This window comes from Artemia franciscana, chromosome 1 (assembly GCF_032884065.1).
Source record: "Artemia franciscana chromosome 1, ASM3288406v1, whole genome shotgun sequence".
NCBI classification, from domain to species: Eukaryota; Metazoa; Arthropoda; class Branchiopoda; order Anostraca; family Artemiidae; genus Artemia; species Artemia franciscana.
The window spans coordinates 38,658,063-38,681,395 of NC_088863.1; the positions used below are offsets into that span (position 1 = coordinate 38,658,063).

The 23,333-nt window shown below is 33.7% G+C and overlaps 1 protein-coding gene across 1 annotated transcript in view; it reads right to left on the reverse strand.

Annotated features, from left to right (window-relative positions):
- Positions 1 to 23,333, reverse strand: part of LOC136029295 (metabotropic glutamate receptor 3-like) — a 162,069-nt gene that overhangs the window by 127,519 nt on the left and 11,217 nt on the right. Inside the window, exons 2-4 of the mRNA XM_065707557.1 lie at positions 19,911 to 20,070; positions 8,113 to 8,252; positions 3,817 to 3,965 (exon numbers count right to left, since the gene is read on the reverse strand). Of these exons, the coding sequence (XP_065563629.1) occupies positions 3,817 to 3,965; positions 8,113 to 8,252; positions 19,911 to 20,070 (449 nt within the window). The remainder of the gene's footprint in view (positions 1 to 3,816; positions 3,966 to 8,112; positions 8,253 to 19,910; positions 20,071 to 23,333) is intronic.

A 23,333-nucleotide genomic window follows, 5' to 3' on the forward strand; every position in this document is an offset into this window, starting at 1 on the left:
AGATGCTATCAAGTCTGCAACTGGAACTTGTTTCGGTAAAAACGAAAATTTTGCCCTTGTTCTAGGACTTTTTCTTCAACATAGCTAAGCTTTTTAGATGAAATATTTACAATCGCAGGTCTAGGACTTATCTTAGGATTGTAAACTGGGTTGACCACTTGAGACTCATATTTCAACCTTGTAAACTTATTAGTGAGTCTCTCTTGTGACACACGGAAATCATGGTGGAATAAATTCCTTTCCATCCTAACAATTTGCAAAAAATCATCAGTGGACAAGCTCTATCAATATTTGCCTACTCGCAAATATTTTCGTCGAAAATCTTGAAAATTGGGCCCTAGATTCGTATTTTCTTAATCATGTGTTTTGGGGACGTTTCATGGACGACATAATTTCAGTTTGGAATTATGGCGAAAGTGAACTTAGAGGTTTTCTAGAACATTTAAATACTTACGATAGAAATCTGCAATTCACTCTAGAGACCGAAAGAGATGGAAAAATACCTTTTTAGATGTATTGATAATACGCAGTGTGAATAAACTTGATTTTACGGTTTACAGAAAACCTACGCATAATAATAGATACCTTCACTTCAAATCTAACCATCCTCCACAGGTTAAAAGAGGTGTGGTAATATCTCTTGTGGATAGAGTACTTAATATCTGTTCAGAGCCGTATGTTAAAAAAGAATTAAATTTTATTACAGACATACTTTTTGGCAACGGGTACCCAATTTCTCTCATAAATACTGTTATTGCTCAAAGATTAAAGATGCATTCTTCTAAAGCCTTAAATCCCACACCAGTAAATGATTCTAATAAACCCACAAGCACGATTTACCTGCCTTATATTCCGAAAATTACTTCAAAACTGAAAAAAGTTTGTTTAAAGAACAATTTACGTGTTGTATTCACAAGCAATTTAAGTATAATGAATCTTGTCAATTCTGGTAAGGATAAAACCCCAATTACTCGTCTACGAGGGGTGTATCAAATACCATGTAGTTGTGAAAATTATTACATTGGTCGAACCCACCAAAATTTAGGAACAAGATTGCAGCAACACAAAGAAAGTATTGAAAAAGTGTTAAAATCTAAAAATAACTCTATATCTTTCGATTCAGCTTTAAGTAGTCATATTTTTGAAAATCCAAACCATTATGTTCTATTTGACGAAACAATTCTAATTAGCAATGACCTAGGAATCAAACAAACTGTCCGTGAGGCAATCGAAATCAAACGAAACTTAAATAATAATACATCCCTAAATAGAGACTTGGGTGAATACACACTCAACTCTATGTACACAAAATTAATTATAGAAAATAATCTAATTCAAAATAAAACAAAAATAGGAATAAACAAAAACAAGCTCAATATCAAAATAACTATCAGATTAGCTGCAGAGAAGGCAAATATCGCAATAAGAAATCATTCCAATTTTTAATAAATACAGTTAGTGAAATGAATGAACCTTTTTATCTTGTAAAATGTTAGCTTTTATCAGACAGTCTTGGCTGAACTTTTCGTTAAGAAGTAATGATGCCAAGGCTATTTTAAAATAAAAAATGGATTTTTAACTGAGAACTTTTATTGTAAGTGTTTTATCGTTTTTTATTTTTTCTTTGCTGAAGAAGGCCCTTAGATATAGGGCCGAAATATTCAAATAGGTTTTGTTGGTTCACTGTCTTGGAGAAAAAAAAAGTCCTCATTATTCTCTCTTTTGTTGTTGTATTATGGAAAGGCAGTGTGGTCTTCGTCATTATTTACGTTTAAGCATTCTGTGATTGCTCCAAGTTAATACCCAAATCCGTTCTTGGGATACGCCCTTTTGACAGTATACAAGCTCATAGCTTGCATACTAAGTTCGAACTTTTTACTAAGTTCAAATGTACCCTCAATATTCTGTCAAATTTTCATCTTCATACACGTAGCCTCAATAGTACTAGTACAATGGTACTAGTGGTAGTAGTCGCAATGGTAGCAATAGTAGTGGTTTTAATTGTAATAGTAGTTGTAGCGTGTAAATATTACCTTTTTTGTCAGTTGATCATTTTGCTTGTCATTTCCTGAAAATTCCAGATTAGTATGCTCAGGCATTCCTGGTTTACGCCCTTTTGACAACCCGTATACACATACTGCATTTTGAGTTAGGTCAACACTCCGCTTAGCATTTTCGAAAAGCTAACCTGAATATCCTTCGTTTTTGTGGAAAGTAAAACTCAAACATGCACACTTTTCTCAATAGCATATAATCTATGGGACCTGTGAACGAATTACCTAACTTACATTCCTTGCCCTTGGGGCTGGGGAAGGGTTGACATCCTTAAAGGGATAATTACTGGATCTTTCAACAGCGCTAAAGAAAATGTTTCCAAATTTTAATGGATGTTTGTTTCGGGAAACGATGGGCGGTTGGGGGTGGGGGGCTACTGGTTGCCCTCCGATCACTGTTGACTCTTAAAAAGGGCACTGTAACTTCCGATTTCCAATCAAATGAGCCAAATACAAAGTTTTACCACCAATCCTTCCAAAAAACCTTATATACCCTTAGGGAATAACTTACAACTTTTGCCCCAGGACTCTAGAGGGGGGTCATGTCAACCCTGGAGGCATTGTTATATGCTCTTTGGACTATTTTGAAGGATATCTTACAATTATGATCAGATGAATTTTGGAAAAAAAAGAACACCGGAGAGGGGGGACTAGTTGCCCTTCATCATTCTTACTCTTAAGAGGAAACTAGAAATGTCAATTTCCCATTAGATTAGCTATCTTTTAAAGTTTATACGACCATCTCTTCCATAAGAACCGTATATACTCCTGTGGGCAGAACTTACATCCTTTACCCTCTGGCTCTTGGGGGGTTCTTTCAACCTCGAATGCCTTGGTATAAAATCTTGGACTATTTGAAACAGAATCGCTATCTTAAACATTCTATCGGATGTATTTCGAGAAAAGAGGACGTGGGGGAGGGTTTCTGCACTTTGATCAATTTTGACTTATGAAAAAGGCATTAGAGGTTCTTAGCTTTAAGTAAATGAGCCCCCTCCGAAGTTTATATGACCAACCCTTAATTAAAAACATTATAGGTCAATAATGAGCAACTTGTATAACTTATAGCCCTTGCCCTGAGAGCTCTGGCAGGGAGGCTCACCCCGGAAGTCATTATTACTGGACCTTTCCACTACGCTGCAAAAAATGGCTATCTGAAAATTTTTGTTGGATGTGTTTGGAAAAAAGGTGGATGTGGCGGAAGAGTGGTCACCCTCCAATTACTTTCGACCCTTAAAAGGGGCAATTAACTTTCAATTTAAAATAGAATGAGCCCTTTCTGTACCTACTACCTGTGTGTAACACCATCATTTTATCATTTATATATTTCGGTTTCTTTTAAAATTTAATTCCTCCCCCCCCCAAGACTCTTCAGAAACCTCTACATCCTTCTATAGCTTTTTAATCCAAATAGCGATTTTCGCGTTGCAAGCAGGCAACCAATGGAACTAAGGAAGTTCAAAACTGTAGTCTGATTTTTCTTCTTTTTTTTCTTTTAGTGACAAGTCGAGTCTCATCTTCTTTTTTTTTTTTTTTTTTTTTAGTTGAAGAACTAAGTAAAATCATTGTTAGTCAGCATTTCTAATTTTCTTTTTACTGTTCTCTGAGAAAATACTGGTAACATAATTTTGTTAAAAAGTTTTGGCAAAATTAGAATCATTTCTCCTCTAGTCTTTTCCCTGTTCAAAGCTGATCTGAAACGCTGCCTATTGATAATCAAAGACCATTTTTCATTATTTTCAAAATAAAACAAAAACCTTACCTCAGAATTTCCATTATTGCGTGTGCCTGGGTGACATCGTTGGGCACTGTCCTGTAGAAGTAAGGAAATTGTACTCTATTTGATAGCGTTGGGGATGTAGAAAGATAGCTCACTTGCGGTATTTCAAATATTTTCAGCAACTGGGCCATCTAAAATTATTAAAAAAAAAATTAATAATTTTTCCGTCAGTTGCTAATTTTTTCTTCCACTTCTTTTATCCTTTAGTCAAAACAGAATAATTCACAGGAAACAACTCACAATTCTTTCCAATATCCCAGCTTCTTGTTATTTCCACATCTCCTTCATACAAAACTATGCCTACTTGTGCTACGGGCAACTCATTGCAACGCCAAGCCGCCTCAAGCTCAAACAACCATGTATACTCTTCTTCCACCTTTATGTACTCGAATGTTGATTCTTTACTCCTCCCAAGATGTTCAAATTGCCTATAAACACTTTCTTATGACTCATATTATGGGGGCACCTGCTTTTGCTCTTGTCTCTCTAGTGGAGGATCAGAAAGCACGATTTTTGGCGATCTATATTATTCATAATCTGTAAAACATGGAAAAAATCTTTCTCTTCTTTCTTTCTTTTTGGTCCTAAAAACTGTCTCTCTTTTTTTATGGTCCTAAAAAGTAAAATTGAACCTCATTTCTTGCATTTATTATTACTTGACACATCGTCAATCTAACTACCACCTAAAATTATCCTTAGAAAACTGATGTGTAAAAAAATCTCATATCTTCCTCAATCTTTTGTTTCAAATACAGTTTTCCAAAACATGATGCTTTCAAAGATAATTAGAGATTCCTATAGTAACCTACAAGGAGCAGAAATGGTCATATAGTAATACAAACTTAAAACGAGGAGAAATTGCTATTAAATAAATAAATGAAGCACAAAACGAACAGAAATTTAAAAGAATGATCGCATCAAACTTGATATAGTGGGGTCACTATATAAGTGTGATAAAACCATCCTGGGAAAAGTAAATTATACCTTAAAATTGTGGATTATTTAGATAATTTATGGCCAAAGGTTGGGCCCCGGCACTCGACACGTGGCAGGCCTGTACATACATATTTTTGTTGTCAATTGTCTTCTAACTGCAGATAACATGAACTTCTTTTGGATATCATGGCTTCAGGTTAGGTTTGATGCAAAAACCCTGAGAGAAACACTAAAAAGGCATTTAATCCTAACAAGAAGAAATTTAGTTTTAAGAAATTTTGTTTTAAGTCACGAGGTGTCAAATAAGCAATAAAGAAAACTTCAGAACACTTATATCGAACTTGAGAAGCTGACTAGTACATATCAAGGTGAAACACTCAACTTGCCAGAGAAAACCGTATATAAATTTGTTGTACGCGCATTCCCGCGTGAATTACGAGAAAGTTCGGTCTAAAATGAACAACCAAATGTCGGGATCTAATGCCCATTTGATGACGATTTATTTAATGAAGAAATACATTCAAAGAAACGAAGAAATGCATTCAAAGATGATCCAATTCACATTTAATGGTGATTTAAAATATACGAGTGGAAAATTTGAGAAAAACAGAAATGAAAAGATAAATGGTAAAAAGAGACAAAATTTGCAGATTCAGTCTGCAGTGGCGAAAAACAAAATTTTGGGTGAATTACAAAAGGACAAGAAGAAAAAATAGCTTAGGGGAAACGAAGAAGTCAAGGACCCATTGAGAATAACAGAACAATAAAATCTAAGAAAAAGGACACTATGGTTCAATTAAAATTTGAAGATGATTTATTTCGCGGAAGAGAGAAATGGGAAGGAAGTAAGGGTCCCATTACACATCCCTTCTGAAATATCCAAGTTACAAAAAAGCATAACTATCATATTTTTCTTGATTTTTAAGTCATGTGATGGTAATTCTGCAGTTTCAATTGAGTGGAGGAATTCCCGAGTAAATTCAACTCCTCCTTTTCCTTTATCTTTTACAGAATCGTAACTTTTATATGATTTATGTTCTCCTGTGATATGATCGACCATTTTCGCATTTATTTTACTAACTATTTTGTTGATTGAAGCTAAAATAGCTCGATTATTCATTTGTATTGAAACGTTGTTTAGGCAAACAATCTCCAAAACCTTCCTCAATTAAATTCATAAAATAGTCTAATATCTTCATTTTTTCTAGGAAAAGAGCCTTTAATCACATTCTTTATTGGCAATGGAAATTATGTCTTCCAGTAATTCAACTTCATTAAGAAGATTTTTAAAAAGATTTCCATTTCCTAATTGGAGGATCACATGCTCGGTGTCGCAAGTCTTCTAACCGCGGTTCTACTTGCTCTTCATTTTCATTTTTGACACACTCTAATTCTTGTTTTCGCATATCTTCTAACCACCCGTGTCATTGCTCTTCATTTTTATATTTGACTCGTTTTGATACACGTTGTTGCATATCTTCCACCCATCTTTGTCTATCTTCTTCATTTTTGATTTTAAATTTATTTGAGAAAGTTTAGAAATGCCCTTTGCTTTAGCTACTCGTACTGGTGTTGTCCAGTTTTCCACTCGAAAACTGGAGGAAATAACGGAAAAAGGGAAGGGAGGCCAGAATCCTGAGCCAGTGGCTAATGGCTCATAAGTAGGCCTATGGACAAAATAATTCGCTTAAGTATCTTTTAACTTTTACTTTCTTGAATCACATACATTTCTTACAACCATTTAAATTACTAAACATAAAGAAAACAACCACTTGGCAGTGATCACAGTACAAAACTTCAGCTATTATAGTTAAAACTTGTACTTTCGAAGGCATTATCGTTGGATAAAAAACTAAAAAAAGAGCTTCAGTAACTATAGACAAAATTTGCACTTTTTAAGGCAGTATATTTGACTTGAGAAACACAGCATTGATATCACTAGTCGAGCTCCTCGTCTTCGACAATCTCGTTGTCCCTGTTCAAACTCGTTGTCCTCTTTTTTTTTTATGCCCAAAGGGTCCTTGACCTCTTTGTTTCCCCTAAGCTCATTATGTAACACTCCGAAAATTTTATTCTACACAATCGCTGGCCAAATTTGTAAATCACATTTCTTTTTTGTAAATCACATTTCTTCTAGTGATATTGCTGAAACTTACGCGAAGTTCAAAGCATCAGAAAACTGTATTGTATGGGTTTCAAGCTCCTCTCTACAAAAAATATGTAATTTTGAATTTTTTTTTTGAAAAGGAAGGTCACAGATATGTGTCTATTTTTCTTCCTCTCTGGGATTACTGAATCAAACCAATGGTCCAAGAAATATGTAAGATTAATAAATTGAACGGAAAGTCAAAGTTCTAATGCTATTTGTAAGTAGCCAAAATTATTGTGGTACAGCAGAGTGGCGTTCCCTACAATTTTGAGGCTCCCAACCAAAATTTTTAGCCAAAGAGGGCAAACTTGCTATCAATTGGAAGTTCTGAGAAAAGTAGCCCATTGAAAATTATTTAAAAAACTGTTTCGGAGGTGGTAATGCCACAGAATGACGAATTCGTTCCTATCGAGTGAAGTAGTCCATAGAAAATAAACAATTAATATAGACACTTGTTTTAAGGCTTTACATAACCAAGTTGATTCCTTTTATGTTTGGTAAAACTATAGTAACTGCTGTCAACTGTTGTATAGTCTATTATGGATAACCAGTGGGTCCTTGCATAGATAGGGGTGCCCTCAAAAAGTGCATTTTGTATCGATATTTTCCGTATTTCTGTGAGTGTTCAGGGAAATGGATAAGTGGGTATCGGGAGTCAAGATGTATAAGTTAATTTCTAGTCTTCCCTTATGCCAGAAGCTACAGTAGGTGGTGCATATGACAATTCATTTCTCAAGGCAGAACTTTTTTTCGTTTTTATTAAAGATTGCCCTTATTGTTACCGGCAAAACAGGTCTACGAGCATCTTGTGTTGAGAAACAAGCATTGTCTCTCCCAGGCAAGGAGAGACAAGCGTTATCAAAAATTTATCTTTTATCGATGTTGAAACGGAAATATTGGATAATATTCATTTTTCAGATATTAAACCGCCATGTGAATAAAAACTAAGTTAGGATCGAATCTTAGTTACAGCTACCAGAACTTGAAAAAAAAAAATGCAACATGTGCATTAAAAGAATTGAAGTTTATGGCAATTCTATAGATTTTAAATTGGTCAAGTTTAAAGCTACACAAGAAAATTTACAAGTCTGAGAAAAGTTGATACTATTGAACACGGGTGAGATGGCTGGGTATGGGACAGAAAAGGATCCATTGGAGGTCCCATAACTGTGGACAAAAGTTTGGTTATTTACCTGAATTGAAACCGCTGAGTTTTGTCCACCGATGACACCAACCACTCGTTCAGACGGGAATTTACCAACAAAAGTGGAAGCTTGATTATTTGGACAAAAATATTCTGCTGCATGGAAAGCATTTAAATGTGCCAGAAAACCTGAAAAATAAACCATATATAATAGAGAATGTTGTTACAAACAATTACTTTGAAATGCAATGTTTTTCGTCTCACCATATTCTACCTCATAAAACGAAATTCATTTCACTCTCATTGTATTTAATTAAGATTTATACATTTTGAAAGGCTTTAGTTGAAAATCTAAAATCCATATATTGGTGATATAAAAAACTGTTATTGTCAAAGCCTTGAATTCTTTTCTGATTAAACCAGGGCAACAATAATATATTTGCTTTGTTTATTTTTTCTCTCTGGATTGATTTAAATGAAAGTGATTTTAATAAGATTTGAGAGTCTAATTGTATCTCGACACTTTAATTAAATGCCTGACCGAGACCTAAATACCTAAAGAGACCTAAGGGCGTCGTTACTACGACTATTAGTCGTAGTAACAGTAGTAGCAGCAGTATTAATTGCTGTCGTACATTGTTCATCTTGCCTTTTGATCAGTTGAACATTCCCATTCATGATCCCCCAAAAGTTTCACCTCGGCACGGTAAGTCATTCCAAAAATATTGCTGATCGTGCGATTTTCAACTCCTTTTGACATATTTTTAATCTTAGTGCGCAAAGCCTTACAAATTGTTGCAATTGATGTAGTAGCTGGTAGCTGGAGTAGTTTAGAAGCAGTAGCGGCATTAGTAAAAGTAGCAGTGGTAGTAGTGTTAGTAGTAACATACATATATTATCCTTGGTCAACTGATTTTCTCTTTTAAGTATTCTCTGAAAGCTCCAACTTAGTATCCAAATCCATTCTTGAGACGCGTCCTTTTGAAAATCTACAGGCATTTAGCGTGTTTTGATTTAATTGAATTTCACTAAATATTTTGTCAAATTTCTACCTTCACACACTTAGCCTTATTTGTACTAGTATCATAATAGTAGTGGTAGTAGTAGGAACAGTAGTACCAGTAATAGTGAATTATTATTAGTAGTAGTAACAGTAATAAATACAGGTACATTTTGCCTTTGGTCAATTGAATATTCCACTCAGGATACTCTTAAAGTTTTCTCTTGATACGAAAATCCGTTCCAAAAATATTGCTGATACGCCCGTATCGTCAATCTGTGTGCATATGATATGCTTTGGTTTAGTTCAACTTTCCCCTCAACATTTCCTCAGATGTTTATTTCAATATTCTCAGCCTTATTAGTATCCACTACAGGAACAATGGTTTTAGTGACAGTAGTGATGGTAATAGTAGATGTAGTGGCGTGCAAATTTTGCCTTTTTGGTCATTATCATTTCCTGAAAGTCCAAAATTAATATACTCGGTTATTCCTGAGTTACTCCCTTTTGACAAGCCATATACTCGTAACATGCTTTAATTTGGTTCAACACTCCCCTCAACATTCCTTGAAAGACTCACCTTAATGCTCTTCTTGTTTTGGGAAAGTAGTAGTCAAATATGCATACCTTTTCTCAAAAGCATATAGGGGATAATTATATGAAAACAATGATCAAATTACCTAACTTAAAGTCCTTATCCTAAAGCCTCAGGGGAGACATCCTCAAACAAATAATTACTGAACCTTGAGAAATAGATCTCTCAAAACTTTGTTTGGATATTTGTATTTGGAAAATTATTGGTTTGGAGGGGGGTTGCTCCCAATTAAATTTTTACTCTTAAAAGGACAATATAACTTCCGATTTCAAGTCAGGTGAGCCTCATCTGAAGTTTACACGACAACCCATAACATAAAAACCTTATATGCCTCCAGGGCATAGCTTACAGCCCTCTCCCCAGATTTCTGGGGGTTATTTCAACCCTTGAGGTATTGTTATATGTTTTTGGACTATTTGTTTTAAAGTAAATATCTCACAATTTCAATCACATGCGTTTCATGAAAAAAGAGTAGTTAGGGGGGGGGGGGGTAAATGACTTCCATCACTTTTGACTCTTAAAATAGAACTAGAGCTTCCAATTTTCAAGTAAACGGGCATAACTTACTTGCGACCAATTTGAATAGAATAGTTATCTCGGAATTTCTATTGGATGCATTTCGAGAAAAGACGACGTGTGTGTGTGTGGGGAGGGGTAGCTGCCATCTGACTACGCTGACTCTTAAAGAGGGTAACAAAACTTCTGGTTATAAGTCCAACGAAACCCCTCGGAAGCATATAGGACTACCTTTCTATAAGAACCTAGTATATCCCTTGGGCGTAACTTACAACCCATACTCTGAGGGCTGTGGGTTGGTTGTTATCCTCACAGACACAATTTCTAGACCCTTCAAATATGCTGAAGAAAATTTCTGTAACAAATTTTGATCGCATGTGTTTGGGAAAATAATGGGCGTGGAAGGGGGGACTGGTTGCTCTCAAATCACTTTTGACTCTTAGAGAGGGTACTATAACTTCAAATTTCAAATTAAATGAACCAAATCGGAAATTTATTCGACCAGCCATTCAATGAAAACCTTATATGCCCTCAAGGTACAACTTACAACCCTTGTCCCAGGGCTCTGGGAGGTTTTGCAAAACCCAGAGGCATTTTACATGTTCTTTCGACTATTTTGAACAAAACGGCTACCATATAATACCAATCAGATACGATTGGTGAAAAGAGGAGTATTTGGGGGGACTAGCTGCTCTCTATCACTTTTGACTCTTAAAAGAGAACTAGAACATCTATTTTCAACCAAATGACACCTCTAAGGTTTATGCAACCATCCATTCCGTAAGAACCTCAAATACCCCCAAGGCATAAATTACAACCCTTACCCCAGGCTCAGGGGGTTTCTTCCAACCCCAAAAACTTTGTTGTATGATCTTTGGACTATTTTGAATAAAAAGCCTATCTAAAAATTTCAGTTGGATACATTTTGGTAAAACACGACGTGTGGTATTGTGTTTGTGTGGGGGAGGGTGTAGCTGCCCTCCGATCACTCTTCATCTTAAAAAGGACTCTACAACTTCAGATCAACATTTCAATGACTCCCCTTCGAAGATTATGCGACAACTCTTTCTATAAAAATCTTATATGCCACCCACGGCATAACTTACGACCCTTGCCCTGAGAACTGTAGGTGAATGGTCGTCCTCAAAGACATAATCTCCTGACCTTTCAAATACATTTAACAAATTGGCTATCTTAAAATTTTGACTGGATGTGTTTGGCAAAATGAGGGGCATGGGAGGGGGTTGGTTGCCCTCCAATCACTTTTGACTACTAAAAATACCACTAGTCCTTTCAATTTTCAATCGAATGAGCCCTTTTCAAAGTTCCTACGACATTTCATTCCATTAAACAATAAAGAGAGATAAAACTCTTCAAAAAAAAACCTCAAACGAGACGACGGCCAGTAGAGAGAAACTATCTACTGGCCGTCGTCTCGTTTGTGGTTTTTTTTTGTAGAGTTTTATCTCTCTTTGTTGTTTATTGTCATTTCTGGCCAGTTCGGCTTAAGAACTTTCATTTCATTCAATACGAAGAGCCCTGGTAAAAACAAACCGATATATATATATATATATATATATATATATATATATATATATATATATATATATATATATATATATATATATATATATATATATATTGTACCAACATCGTTCTTTACTTAGGCAGCCTGTTGCGCTGCTTATGAAAAGTAATCCTAGTGCAACCAGCCCCGCCCACGCTTTTCCCCTAAATACAATAAATTAAAATTATGAGATCTACTGGCGATGGCTTCCTACTTTTATATGCAATGCTCCTCGCCCTTGCATTGAGTCAAGACTGCTCAAATCCCTTGTTCGAAGCATCTTTTTGAAGCACAAACTCTTTGGGAAAGTCTTAACTGTTCAGGACAGGGGCAGTAATAAATGCAGTCTTCAAGGTCTCTAAGGCTAATCTCTGCTCCTGAGACACCGTAAATTGGATTGTATACCGTTTCTGAAGAAGATCTGTCAGTGGTATCGCAACCGAAGAGAAAGTGAGAACGAAGCTCTGGTAACACACAGCAATGCCAAGGAATAACATCACTTCATTTTTGGTGGTGGGCTCTTGACATTTCTTTGAAGTCTCAACATCGCTTCCAAGCGATTCAAGCAGATTCTCGATTCCAAGCAGCCGCTACAAGTACCATTTTGGGTTTTGTGTTCAGTATTTTGTATATTGTAAGAACAAATTGCGATTTTTTGGGTGTATTTAGGCTTTGTAAGATTCTTTTGTTTTGTAAGAAGTATTTAGTGCTTTGTAAGAGCAATTAGTGCATTTTTAAGAACATATTTTCGTTTTGTAAGAACTATTTTTCTGCAGGAATCATTTCTGGTTTTGTCTGAAGTATTTTGTATTTTGTAAGAACAATATATCATTTCTTATGGTGTATTTTTGTTCTGTAAGAATTTTTTTTCCGTTGTTTTTTATTTTTGCTTTGTAAATTTTTTTTCAGAATTATTTGGGGTTTCGTATGAAGCACTTTGTATTTTTTTTTTTAGCAACAATCTGTGATTTATGATGGTGTATTTTCTTTGCAAGTATTATTTATATTTTGTTTTGTAAGAATTATTTTTGGTTTTGTGTGAAGTATTATTTTGCAAGAGTAATTGGTGGTATCTTAGAATGTATTTTATGTAAGAATTTTTTTTGTAAGAAGTATTTATTTTTGCGTTGTGGGAAGTATTTTGTAATTTATAAGAACAATTTGTAATTTATTAGGATATATTTTTTTGTAAAAATTACTTTTGGTTTTGTGTTAAGTATTTTGTATTTTTTAAGAACAATGTGTGATTTTTCCGGTTGTATTTTTTTGCACTTATTGGTATTTTGTAAGAATCATTTTCGGTCTTGTGTGAAGTATTATGTATTTTCTAATAAGAGTTTTTTATTTCTTAGGATGTATATTTGTTTTGCAAGAATTATTTTTTTGTTTTTTAAGAAGTAGTTTTTCTTTTTTTTGTGAAGTATTTTGTATTTCTTAAGAGAAATTTGTGATTTCTTAGGATGTATTTTTTTTCGTAAATTTTTTTTTCTGCTGAGTTTGTTGTAAACAGAGCTTTTATTATTTTTTTTTGTATTCTGTCAGCAACTACAACATTCGGAAATTATCAACACATTCAGTTTATTTTGGTCAAAAGTGCTTTCATTAGATACATTTTTATGCACGGTCAGAAACTAAGAAATTCTAAATTTACCAACTAGTTGACTTTGTTCTATGCAAAGTTGCTTTTTTGATCAATTTTTGATATTCAATCACTAATTAAAAGACTTGAAATTTAGCAAGTAGCTGAGTTTGTTGCAGTCAAAAGTGCTTTTATTTTTTTTTTTTGGTAGTCTGTCAGCATCTACAGGAATTGAAATTTAACAACTCCCTCCAGTTATTGTAGTCAAAAGTGCTTTTATTAAATTTTTGATGCACATTCAGCAAATAAAAAATTTTGAATTTACCTAATAGTTGTCTTTGTTCCATGCAAAATTAAAAAACTAATTAAAAGACTAATTATAGTCAGTCACTAATTAAAAGACTTGGAATTTAGCAAGTACCTGAGTTTGTTGTAGTCAAATGTGCTTTTTTTGGTAGTCTGTCAGCATCTACAGGAATTGAAATTTAACAGCTTCCTCCAAATATTGTAGTCAAAAGTGCTTTTATTAAATTTTTGATGCACATTCAGAAACTACGAAATTCGGAATTTACCTACTAGTTGTGTTTGTCCCATGAAAAAGTGCTTTTTCCATTAATTTTTAGAAGCTGCGTCACCAAATAAAAGACGTGGACTTTACCAAGTAGCTGAGTTTGTTGTAGACAAAAGAGCTTTTATTAATTTTTTTGGTACTCTGTCAGCAAGTACAACACTCGGAACTTATCAACTCCCTCAGTATATTGTGGTGCAAAAGAGCTTTATATTAATTTTTTGAAACATAGTCAGCAACTAAAACACTCGGAATTTAATAGCTCCCTCAGGTTATTGTAGTAAAAATTGCTTTTATTGGATTTTTTATGCACAGTCAGCAACTAAGAGATTCGGAATTTACCTACTAATTGAATTTGTTCTGTGTAAAACTGCTTTTTTTAATTTTTTGGTATTCAGTCACCAATTAAAAGACTTGGAATTTAGCAGGTAGCTCAGCTTGTTGTAGTCAAAAGTGATTTTACTACCTACTAGCTGAGTTTGTTCCATGCAAAAGAGTTTTTTTGAAACACAGCCACCAACTAAAAGATTTTGAATTTACCAAGTAGCTGAGTTTGTTGTAGTCAAAAGTGCTTTATGAATTTTTTGGTACTCAGTCAGCAACTAAAACACTCAAAATTTAACAGCTGCCTCAGGTTTTTTTTTTAACAAAAATTGCTTTTTTAGATTTTTTATGCACAGTCAGCAACTAAGAAATTTGGAATATACCTACTGGTTGAATTTCTTCTATGCAAAACTGTTTTTTTTATTAATTTTTGATATTCAGTCAACAATTAAAAGACTTGAATTATACCAGGTAGGTGAGTTTCTTGTAATCAAAAGTACTTAATTTTTTTGGTACTCCGTCAGCAACTACAACAATTGGAATTTAACAACTCCCTCCAGTTGTTGTATTCAAAAGTTTTTTTTATTAGATTTTGATGCATATGCAGTAACTAATAAATTTGGAGTTTACCTACTAGTTGTGTTTGTTCCATGAAAAAGTGCTTCTCTATTAATTTTTTGATGCTCCTTCTCGAATTAAAAGACTTGGACTTTAGCATATAGCTGAGTTTGTTGCAGATAATAGAGCTTATCATTAATTCTGTTTTTGGTATTCTTTCAGCAACTCCGTTGGAATTTATTCAACACTTGGAATTTATCAACTCCCTCAGTTTATTGTTGTCAAAAGTGCTTTCATTAGATTTTTGATGTTTAGTCTTCAAGTAAAACATTCGGAATTTAACTAATAGCTGAGTTTGTTCCATGCAAAAGAGCTTTATATTATTTTTTTTTAAACACAGTCACAAACTAAAAGATTTAGAATATACCAAGTAGCTGAGTTTGTTGTAGTCAAAAGCGCTTTTATTAATTTTTTGGTACTCACTCAGCAAACAAAACACTCAGAATTTAACAACTCCCTCGGGTTATTGTAGTCAAAATTGTTTTTGTTAGATATCCAAGCACAGTCAGTAACAAAGAAATTCGTAATTTACCTACTAGTTGAATTTTTTCTATGCAAAATTGCTTTTTCATTAATTTTTTGATAATCAGGCACCAATTAAAAGACTTGGAATTTAGCAGGCAGCTCAGTTTGTTTTAGTCAAAAGCGTTTTTATCGTTTTTTTTGTACTCTGTCGGCAACTAAAACACTCGAAATTTAACAAATCCCTCAGGTTATTGTTGTCAAAATTGCTTTTATTAGAATTTTTATGTAAGGTCAGCAACTAAAAAACTCGGAATTTACCTACTAGTTGAATTTAATCTATGCAATACTGTTTTTTTTTTATTAAATATTTGATATTCAGTCACCAATTAAAAGACTTGGAATTTGCCAAGTAGCTTAGTTTGCTTTAGTCAAAAGTGCTTGTATTAATTTTTTTGGTACTCTGTCTGCAACTAAAACATTCGAAGTTTATCAACTGCTTGAGTTTATTGTAGTCAAAAGTCATTTTGTTAAATTTTTAATACTCAGTCAGCAGCTAGGACACGGGAAAATACGAATTTTTCGTATGCAAATCTGTTTCATTAATTTTTTTATACTCAGTCACCAATTAACAGAATCAAAATTTACCTTACTAGCTGAGTTTGTTCCATTCAAAGGTGATTTATTATTAATTGTTTGATACCCAGTCACCTATTAAAAGACATGGAATTTACCAAGCAGCTAAGTTTGTCCTAGTCCAAAGTGCTTTAATTAATTTTTTTGGTGCTCGGTCAGCAACACTTGGAATTTATCAACTCCCTCAGTGTATTGCAGTCAAAAGTGCTTTTTTAGATTTTTGCTGCTCAGTCATCAACTAAGACATTCGGAATTTACCTATGGATTGAATTTGTTCTATGCAAAAGTGCTTTCTTATTTTTTGATGCTTAGTAACTAATTAAAAGACTTAAAATTTACGAAGTAGCTGAGTTTTTTGCAGCCAAATGTGCTTTTATTAAATTTTTAGTACTCGGTCAGCAAATAAAGCACTCGGAAAAATTAATAGAGAAGCACTTTTGCATAAAACAAACGCAGCTAACAGGTAAAATCTAATCGTCTTAGTTGCTGACTTAGCATCAAAAACCTAATTCAAGGACTTTTTAATGCAATAAACTCAGGGAATTCATAAATTCCGAGTGTTGCACTGGCTGAGAGAGTATCAATTAAAATTAATAAAAGCACTTTTGACTGAAATAAAATGCGAGTGTTTTAGTTGCTGGCTGAATACCAAAAAAATTAATGAAAGCACTTTTGAGTGCAAAAACTCACCTACTTGGTAAATTTTAAGTCTTTTAATTGCTTACTGTATATCAAGAAAATTCAAAGAAAAGCACTTTTACATGGAGCCAACTCAGCTAGCAGGTAAATTCCAAATGTCTTTGTTGCTGACTCTGCATCAAAAATCTAATGAAGGCACTTTTAATCACAATAAACTAAGGGAGTTGATGAATTTTGAGTGTTGTAGTTGCTGACAGAATATCAAAAAATTCATAAAAGTACTTTTGACTACAACAAACTCAGCCGATTAGTAAATTCCAAGTCCTTGAAAAGGTGATTTGGTATCAAACAGATATTAAAAAGTACTTTTGTTTGGAAAAAATACTGCTAGTCGGAAAATTCCGAATGTATTAGTTTTTGACTGAGTGCCAAAAATGCAATGAAAGGACTTTTGACAGCAATAAACTGAGGAGGTTGATAAATTTCGAGTGTTTTAGTTGATGACTGAGCAAAAAAAATGAATAAAAGCCGATTTGACTGCAACAAACTCAGCTACTTAGTAAATTTCAAGTCTTTTCATTGGTGACTGAGTATCAAAAATTAATAGAAAAGCACTTTTGTATCGGACCAACTCAGGTAGCAGGTAAATTTCGAATGCCATAGTTGATGAATGAGCATTAAAAATCTAATAAAAGCACTATTGACTACAATAACTGAGGGAGTTGAAAAATTCCGAGTGTTATAGTTACTGACTTAGTACCCCCAAAAAATTAGTAAAAGAACCTTTGACTACAACAAACTCACTTACTTGGTAAACTCCAAGTCTTTTAATTGGTGACCGGCTATCAATTTATAAATAAAAAAGCACTTTTGCATGGAACGAACTCAACTCAGCTAACTGAACAATATCAACTGCCTAGGTATATCGTAGTAAAAAGTGCTTTTGTTGAATTTTCAATACTCAGTCAATAACTAAGACATTCCAAATTTACCTACTAGCTAAGTTTGTTCTATGCAAAAGTACTTTCCTGTTAATGTTATGATACTCAGTCACCAATTAAAAGACTTAGATTTTACAAGATAGGGGAGCCTGTTTTAGTCCAAACTAAAACACTAAGAAACTAAGACACTCGGAATTTATCAACTTCCTTAGTTTATTTTAGTCAAAAGTGGTGTATTAAATTTTCAATACTCAATAAACAACTAAGACACTTCTAATTTACATACTAGCTAAATTTATTGTATGCATAAGTGCTTTTTATTAATTTTTTATACTCAGTCACCAATTAAGGTTTTATTACATCATTTCTCTCATAGAGACGCCGTATCATCGCTTAAAATATGTACCAAGTAGCTGAGTTTGTTGTAATCAAAAGTATTTTATATTTTCTTTTTATACTCAGGCATCAACTAAAACACTTGGAATTAATAAACTCCCTCAGTTTATTGCAGTCAAAGTTGCTTTTATTAGATTTTTGATGCTCAGTCAGAATCAAAGACATTCGGAATCTACCTACTAGCTGACATTGTTCGATACAAGTGTATGGAACAAACTCAGAATTTGTTCCAGACCCTCGGAATTTACCAAGTAGCTGAGTTTGTTGTAGTCAAAAGTCCTTTTATTAATTTTTTGGTACTCTGTCTGCAAATGAAACACTCGGAATTTATGAACTACCTGAGTTTATTGTAGTCAAGAGCGCTTTTCTAAAATTTTTCATACTCAGCCAGCAGCTAAAAAACTCTAAATTTATCTACTAGCTTAGTTGTTGGCAAAAGTGCTTTTTATTAATTTATATATACTCAGTCACCAATTAAAAAATTTGGACTTTACCTATTAGCTTATTTTGTTTCATTCAAAGGTGCTTTTCTATTAATGTTTAATACCCTGTTACCAACTAAATTACTTGGAATTTACCAATTAGCTGAATTTGTTGTAGTCAAAAGTGTTTTTTTTTTCGGTACACTGTCAGCCACTAAAATAATCGTAATTTATCAACAACCTCAGTTTATTCCAGTAAAAAGTGTTTTTGTTAGATTTTGATGCTCAGTTAGCAACTAAGACATTCAGAATGAACCTACTAGCTAAGTTTGGTCCGTGCAAAAGTGCTTTCCTTTTAATTTTTGATATTCAGTCTCCAATTAAGAGACTCGGAATTTACCAAGTAGCTGAATTTGTTGTAGTTAAAAGTTCTTTTATTAATTTTTTGGTACTCAGCCAGCATGTGAAACAATTGGTATTTATCAACACCTTCAGTTTATTTTAGTCAAAAGCAATTTTATTAGAGTTTTGATGCTCTTTCTACAAAAACAATGGTTTTTGAAAAACAATGCACATTATAATTAATTACATCAAAAATCCCTCTATAGTGATTCAGCCAATCGTCACTAGAAATACAAACACCACTGTCGGTAGAACAATTCATCTTGGCTGAATTGATTACACGTTTCCACTGATCTGCATATTGAGGAAACTCAGATCCATTATACTGAATACTGCATAAATACCCTTTAAAATGTAGCTTAGACCTTTGTTTTAAATCAAATATATGTCCACTCTTTGGTCGGCCTAAGGCGATCCAAATCACACTTAGAAATCGCAATCACTCAGCCATTATTTAGCACGGTTCTTGACGGATTTTAATTCAGGGTCTTCCTTCTAGATAGAACTACGGGTATTAGAATGCACTCGGATTAGAGGCACAGCAACTTCTTCAGCACGTTTTAAGCATTCAATGATATGGCAATAATAGAAATTCAAATCCAAACAATCTAGTGATAAGAAACTACCAGTAAAAAGCAGGTAAAATGAGACTTGGACATTAGCAATGAGTCCAGCTAGAGAAGTAACATATAAAACTTTATTAGGATTCGACCGATCCCTTTTGTAATACCACTTCTTTGCACTTGAGCCTACCAAATTGTCGTTAGTTTTATTCACAAAAAGGGTAAAGACTAGGGGTAAGTGGTCATAATTGCGTTCATCTTCATCCACGCACACTGTTGAAATAGATATAGCAGTAGAGCAAATACAATGATCAATATTAGACAAAGCCCCACTATTATGAATGTAACTGTAACAAAGGTCTTTTTTTAAACGATTCGGTAATTATTTGGGAGTAAATTTAAGACTAGGTCAGTACACGTGGACTGATTAAGCACGTCAAAGCTGAAATCACCGATAAAAAGCCATCTGTATCAACGGTTTTCTATGTCTTTGACAAGATTCTTCACAGAGGAGCATGCGCTGAAAATCGAGTGAGGGAAGCAATGTGTTTTTGACCAAAAGGTTAAAGAGAGAAGGTGAAATATCCGACAATTTTTTCTTACCTTTTATTAGACTTACCTTTTATAAATATCAGTGATTGGTCCAAAGCATGGGTTGGGCTATCGCAGGAATCAACCGCAATAAGTCCTAATGTAATGTTTGGTAACAAACTTTCGTTTTTGTTTATTAAATCAAGTGTGTAAAATAGAGCTTCTAATGGTTGTATTCCGTCGTCAAACTGAAACAAGAGAATAAAATAAATCGTTTTTGTTAAAGGGATTAAAATATACAATTTCAGATGTCAGATTTCATCTGTTAAGATTGACAGAATTTGAAATTGAAACTAGCAGCACAACTTTTTTTCTTTCATTTTCTTTTTTTTTGCTGATAAGCTAACCCATAGTTCTTCAACTTAATTTCAATACCTGACCTATTGTCCATATTTAAACGCACATAATTTATTCACAATGCCGGTAGCAGTTTTTCTTCATATTTGTTAATACAGTATGCATAAATAGGTACTTAGCAGTACGTAAGCAGCAGGGGGCATAAGAGAGATGGACGCTGTCCTCTTGCGAAAAGAAGTTGAAAATTACACCTTTTAAAATATTGAAGGGAAAGAATAGAGGAAATATTATAATGAAAAGAGAAATCACCAATGCAATAGCACAGACACATTAAAAAAAAAAAAAAAAAGGAAGACAGAAGGAGAAAAGGAAGACTGTTTTCCTACATTAGTGATTGATTACTACGAGCAATATACTTCATCCAAGTGTCTTATTAATAATAATAAAATTCACCAGGACTGAGAAGTTGTCTCATTTGGTTGTCCAAGGCACACCAATTCTATGGAAATCTTTGCAATAAATAATGTTCATAAGCGGATTGAAATCCCAATATTAGGTTCTCAAAATGCTATACCTTTAAACTTACAAACAGTTCCAAAAGTTTCGACCCATTCCCCCTTCGTCTATTTACTAAGTGGATAGCAATAGAATATGCTTGTACTAGTTGGACAAGGTTCTATGTGGCAAAAATCTTACTCTTTCTGTTTGTGGGGAAACGCCAAAAATTTTTAACTTTATCTAAGATTATTAAATTTTCCTTTTGAATCATCGAACGGTAAAATTGTATTTTATGCTAGATTTTTTTTTCAGCGCTTCCAGTTTGTTTTTACAAAAATTCATAGATTTGATGTTATTTTTTCCTAATACGTGTACCTAAGAAAGCTGGGAGCTTCATCCCACCAGAAGCTAGGTCTGGATGATTGGATCTGAAGTGTGTACTCTAACAGATATAAATAATTTCACTTCTAAGTTTAGTAGTTACTTTTATTTAAGGGTATTTTGAAGTAGATGTTATTGATGTGATCTTAGAATGCCGTGTTCAAAATTTAGAAGCTAACTACCGTCTGACTCGTTTTTGGCAATAATATATAATTGAAAAAGAAAAAAATGAAAGCGAAAAATTGTAGTGGAATACCATATTAAGAAAAACATATTGAAAAACATTTGAAAAATAGAGATAAAAGGATTTCATATTTATAGAAATAAACTCTTAGGCCTACCAATGTCTCTTTATTGAGACATACATTAAATTTATTGAAAATATAAAAAATTAATGTAAATAGTATGGACATACTTAAATAGGCATAGAACTTGTATGCACGGAATGTGAGAGTTATGTGAGCCTTACCATGAAAATAAGATTGATAAAGTTTCCAGAGAAGTAGTAAAAAACAAATTCTATGTCATTTAACGTTAGCTACAAAATAACGCTTAGGCCTTAGAATCCAAAGGCTCTGGTGCGTTTCTAACTATTTTTTCTACGACTTCACAAATTAAGGCTACTTTAAAAAAAAATCAGAGCATTAAGGCAGGCGTAATTCGGAAACTACTTTGGTGCTTTGTCACCAAAGATGGAAAAAAAAAGGACTAACTTTGCCGTTGCGGAATGCAAAGAAACTAATTCCAGAGTTTATATTTGAGTTTTCGCGAATAGAATCTTTAATACTGTCTTTGTTTATGAGTTGGAAACTAGATGCGTCAGCTCTTGTTAAATCAAAATTTATCCTTAAAGTTGTGACCTATTTAGATCCTTTGAGGCCAAACATGTCAATATACCAGGTTAAAAAGAACTATGTAGGCAGTTTCGTGGCTAGGCCCCAGCGCGGTAGGTTTGTATGAGTTAATTCTCATTATCACACGATTACGTGGTAGTCTTGTATATATTGATTCTAATTGTCACTTGTCTTCTAACCGCAGACCATGTGAGCCTCTTCTTGATGTCAAGGCGTCACCTTAAGTTCAATACAAACACCCTTTGAAAAATACTGTCTCTTGCTTAAAATTGTGACCAATTTAAATCGTTTCTATCTCAAGGAATGTAAATATGCCAGTTTTAAGCAAAAAAAAAAAAACAAACTATGCAGGCGATTTCGAGGGCAGGCTTGTACACGACAGGCTTGCATTTACTGATTCCCCTTGTAAGTAGCACCCTCTAAATGAATTTACTGTGTTTGGTACTCTTTCCTTGGTGCTATATATAACGTTAAAGGGTCCCAATGACTTATCACTTTCATTTTTGATACTTTCTAGTTGTGTCCGTGCCTTGCAATTTTCGCTGCGTCATATTTTATAGCCAAATATTTCGTTATCCTCGCTGTGGCATACCTTTTAACCACATATCTCTTTTTTCTTCGCTTTCATATTTAATTTGTTCTGTTCCACTTTCTAGCAGGTCTAGTAACCACAAATTTCTATGTTCTTCACTTTTATTTTTGACTCGTTTCAATTCTTTCTGCAGCTTAATTTCTAACCAGGTATTTCTTTGTTCTTCACTTATGTTTTTGAATCATTGTAATTGTCGTTGACAGAAGTTTTCTAACTGTATATTTCTTATTTATTCATTTTCGTTTATCATTAATTAAGACACTTTTTCAATATCCTTTACGCCACCTGCTTGGATTGGTCTTGTCAAATTTGATGGTTTACATCGTTCGTTTACCCTCTAAAGATTGTGAAACTGCTTAAAACGCCTTGTGTAAATAGACTCATTGCACTTGTCATTTTATACATAACTAGCTGTTGGGTGGCACTTCGCGCCACCCCAACACCTAGTTGATGGGGGCGCTTCGTCCCCCCCCAAGCAAATGTATATATATATATATATATATATATATATATATATATATATATATATATATATATATATATATATATATATATATATATATATATATATATGTGTGTGTGTGTTTTTAACTACGTAAAACTTGCGAATATACAGCATTCTTCGCTGTCCCATTGTCTGTACATATAAATAGATTGTCAGGTTTACCGACTCTTGAACATGCAACATATAATTTGTCCATGGGAAAAACAATCCGTATTCAGATCTATACCTCATTATCCCAATGATTGCCCTTGAGCTTTGTTGATGGTGATTGCTAATCAAACAATCCCTGTGTCCCATCGCCATTTATATATTCCCCCTGTGCCC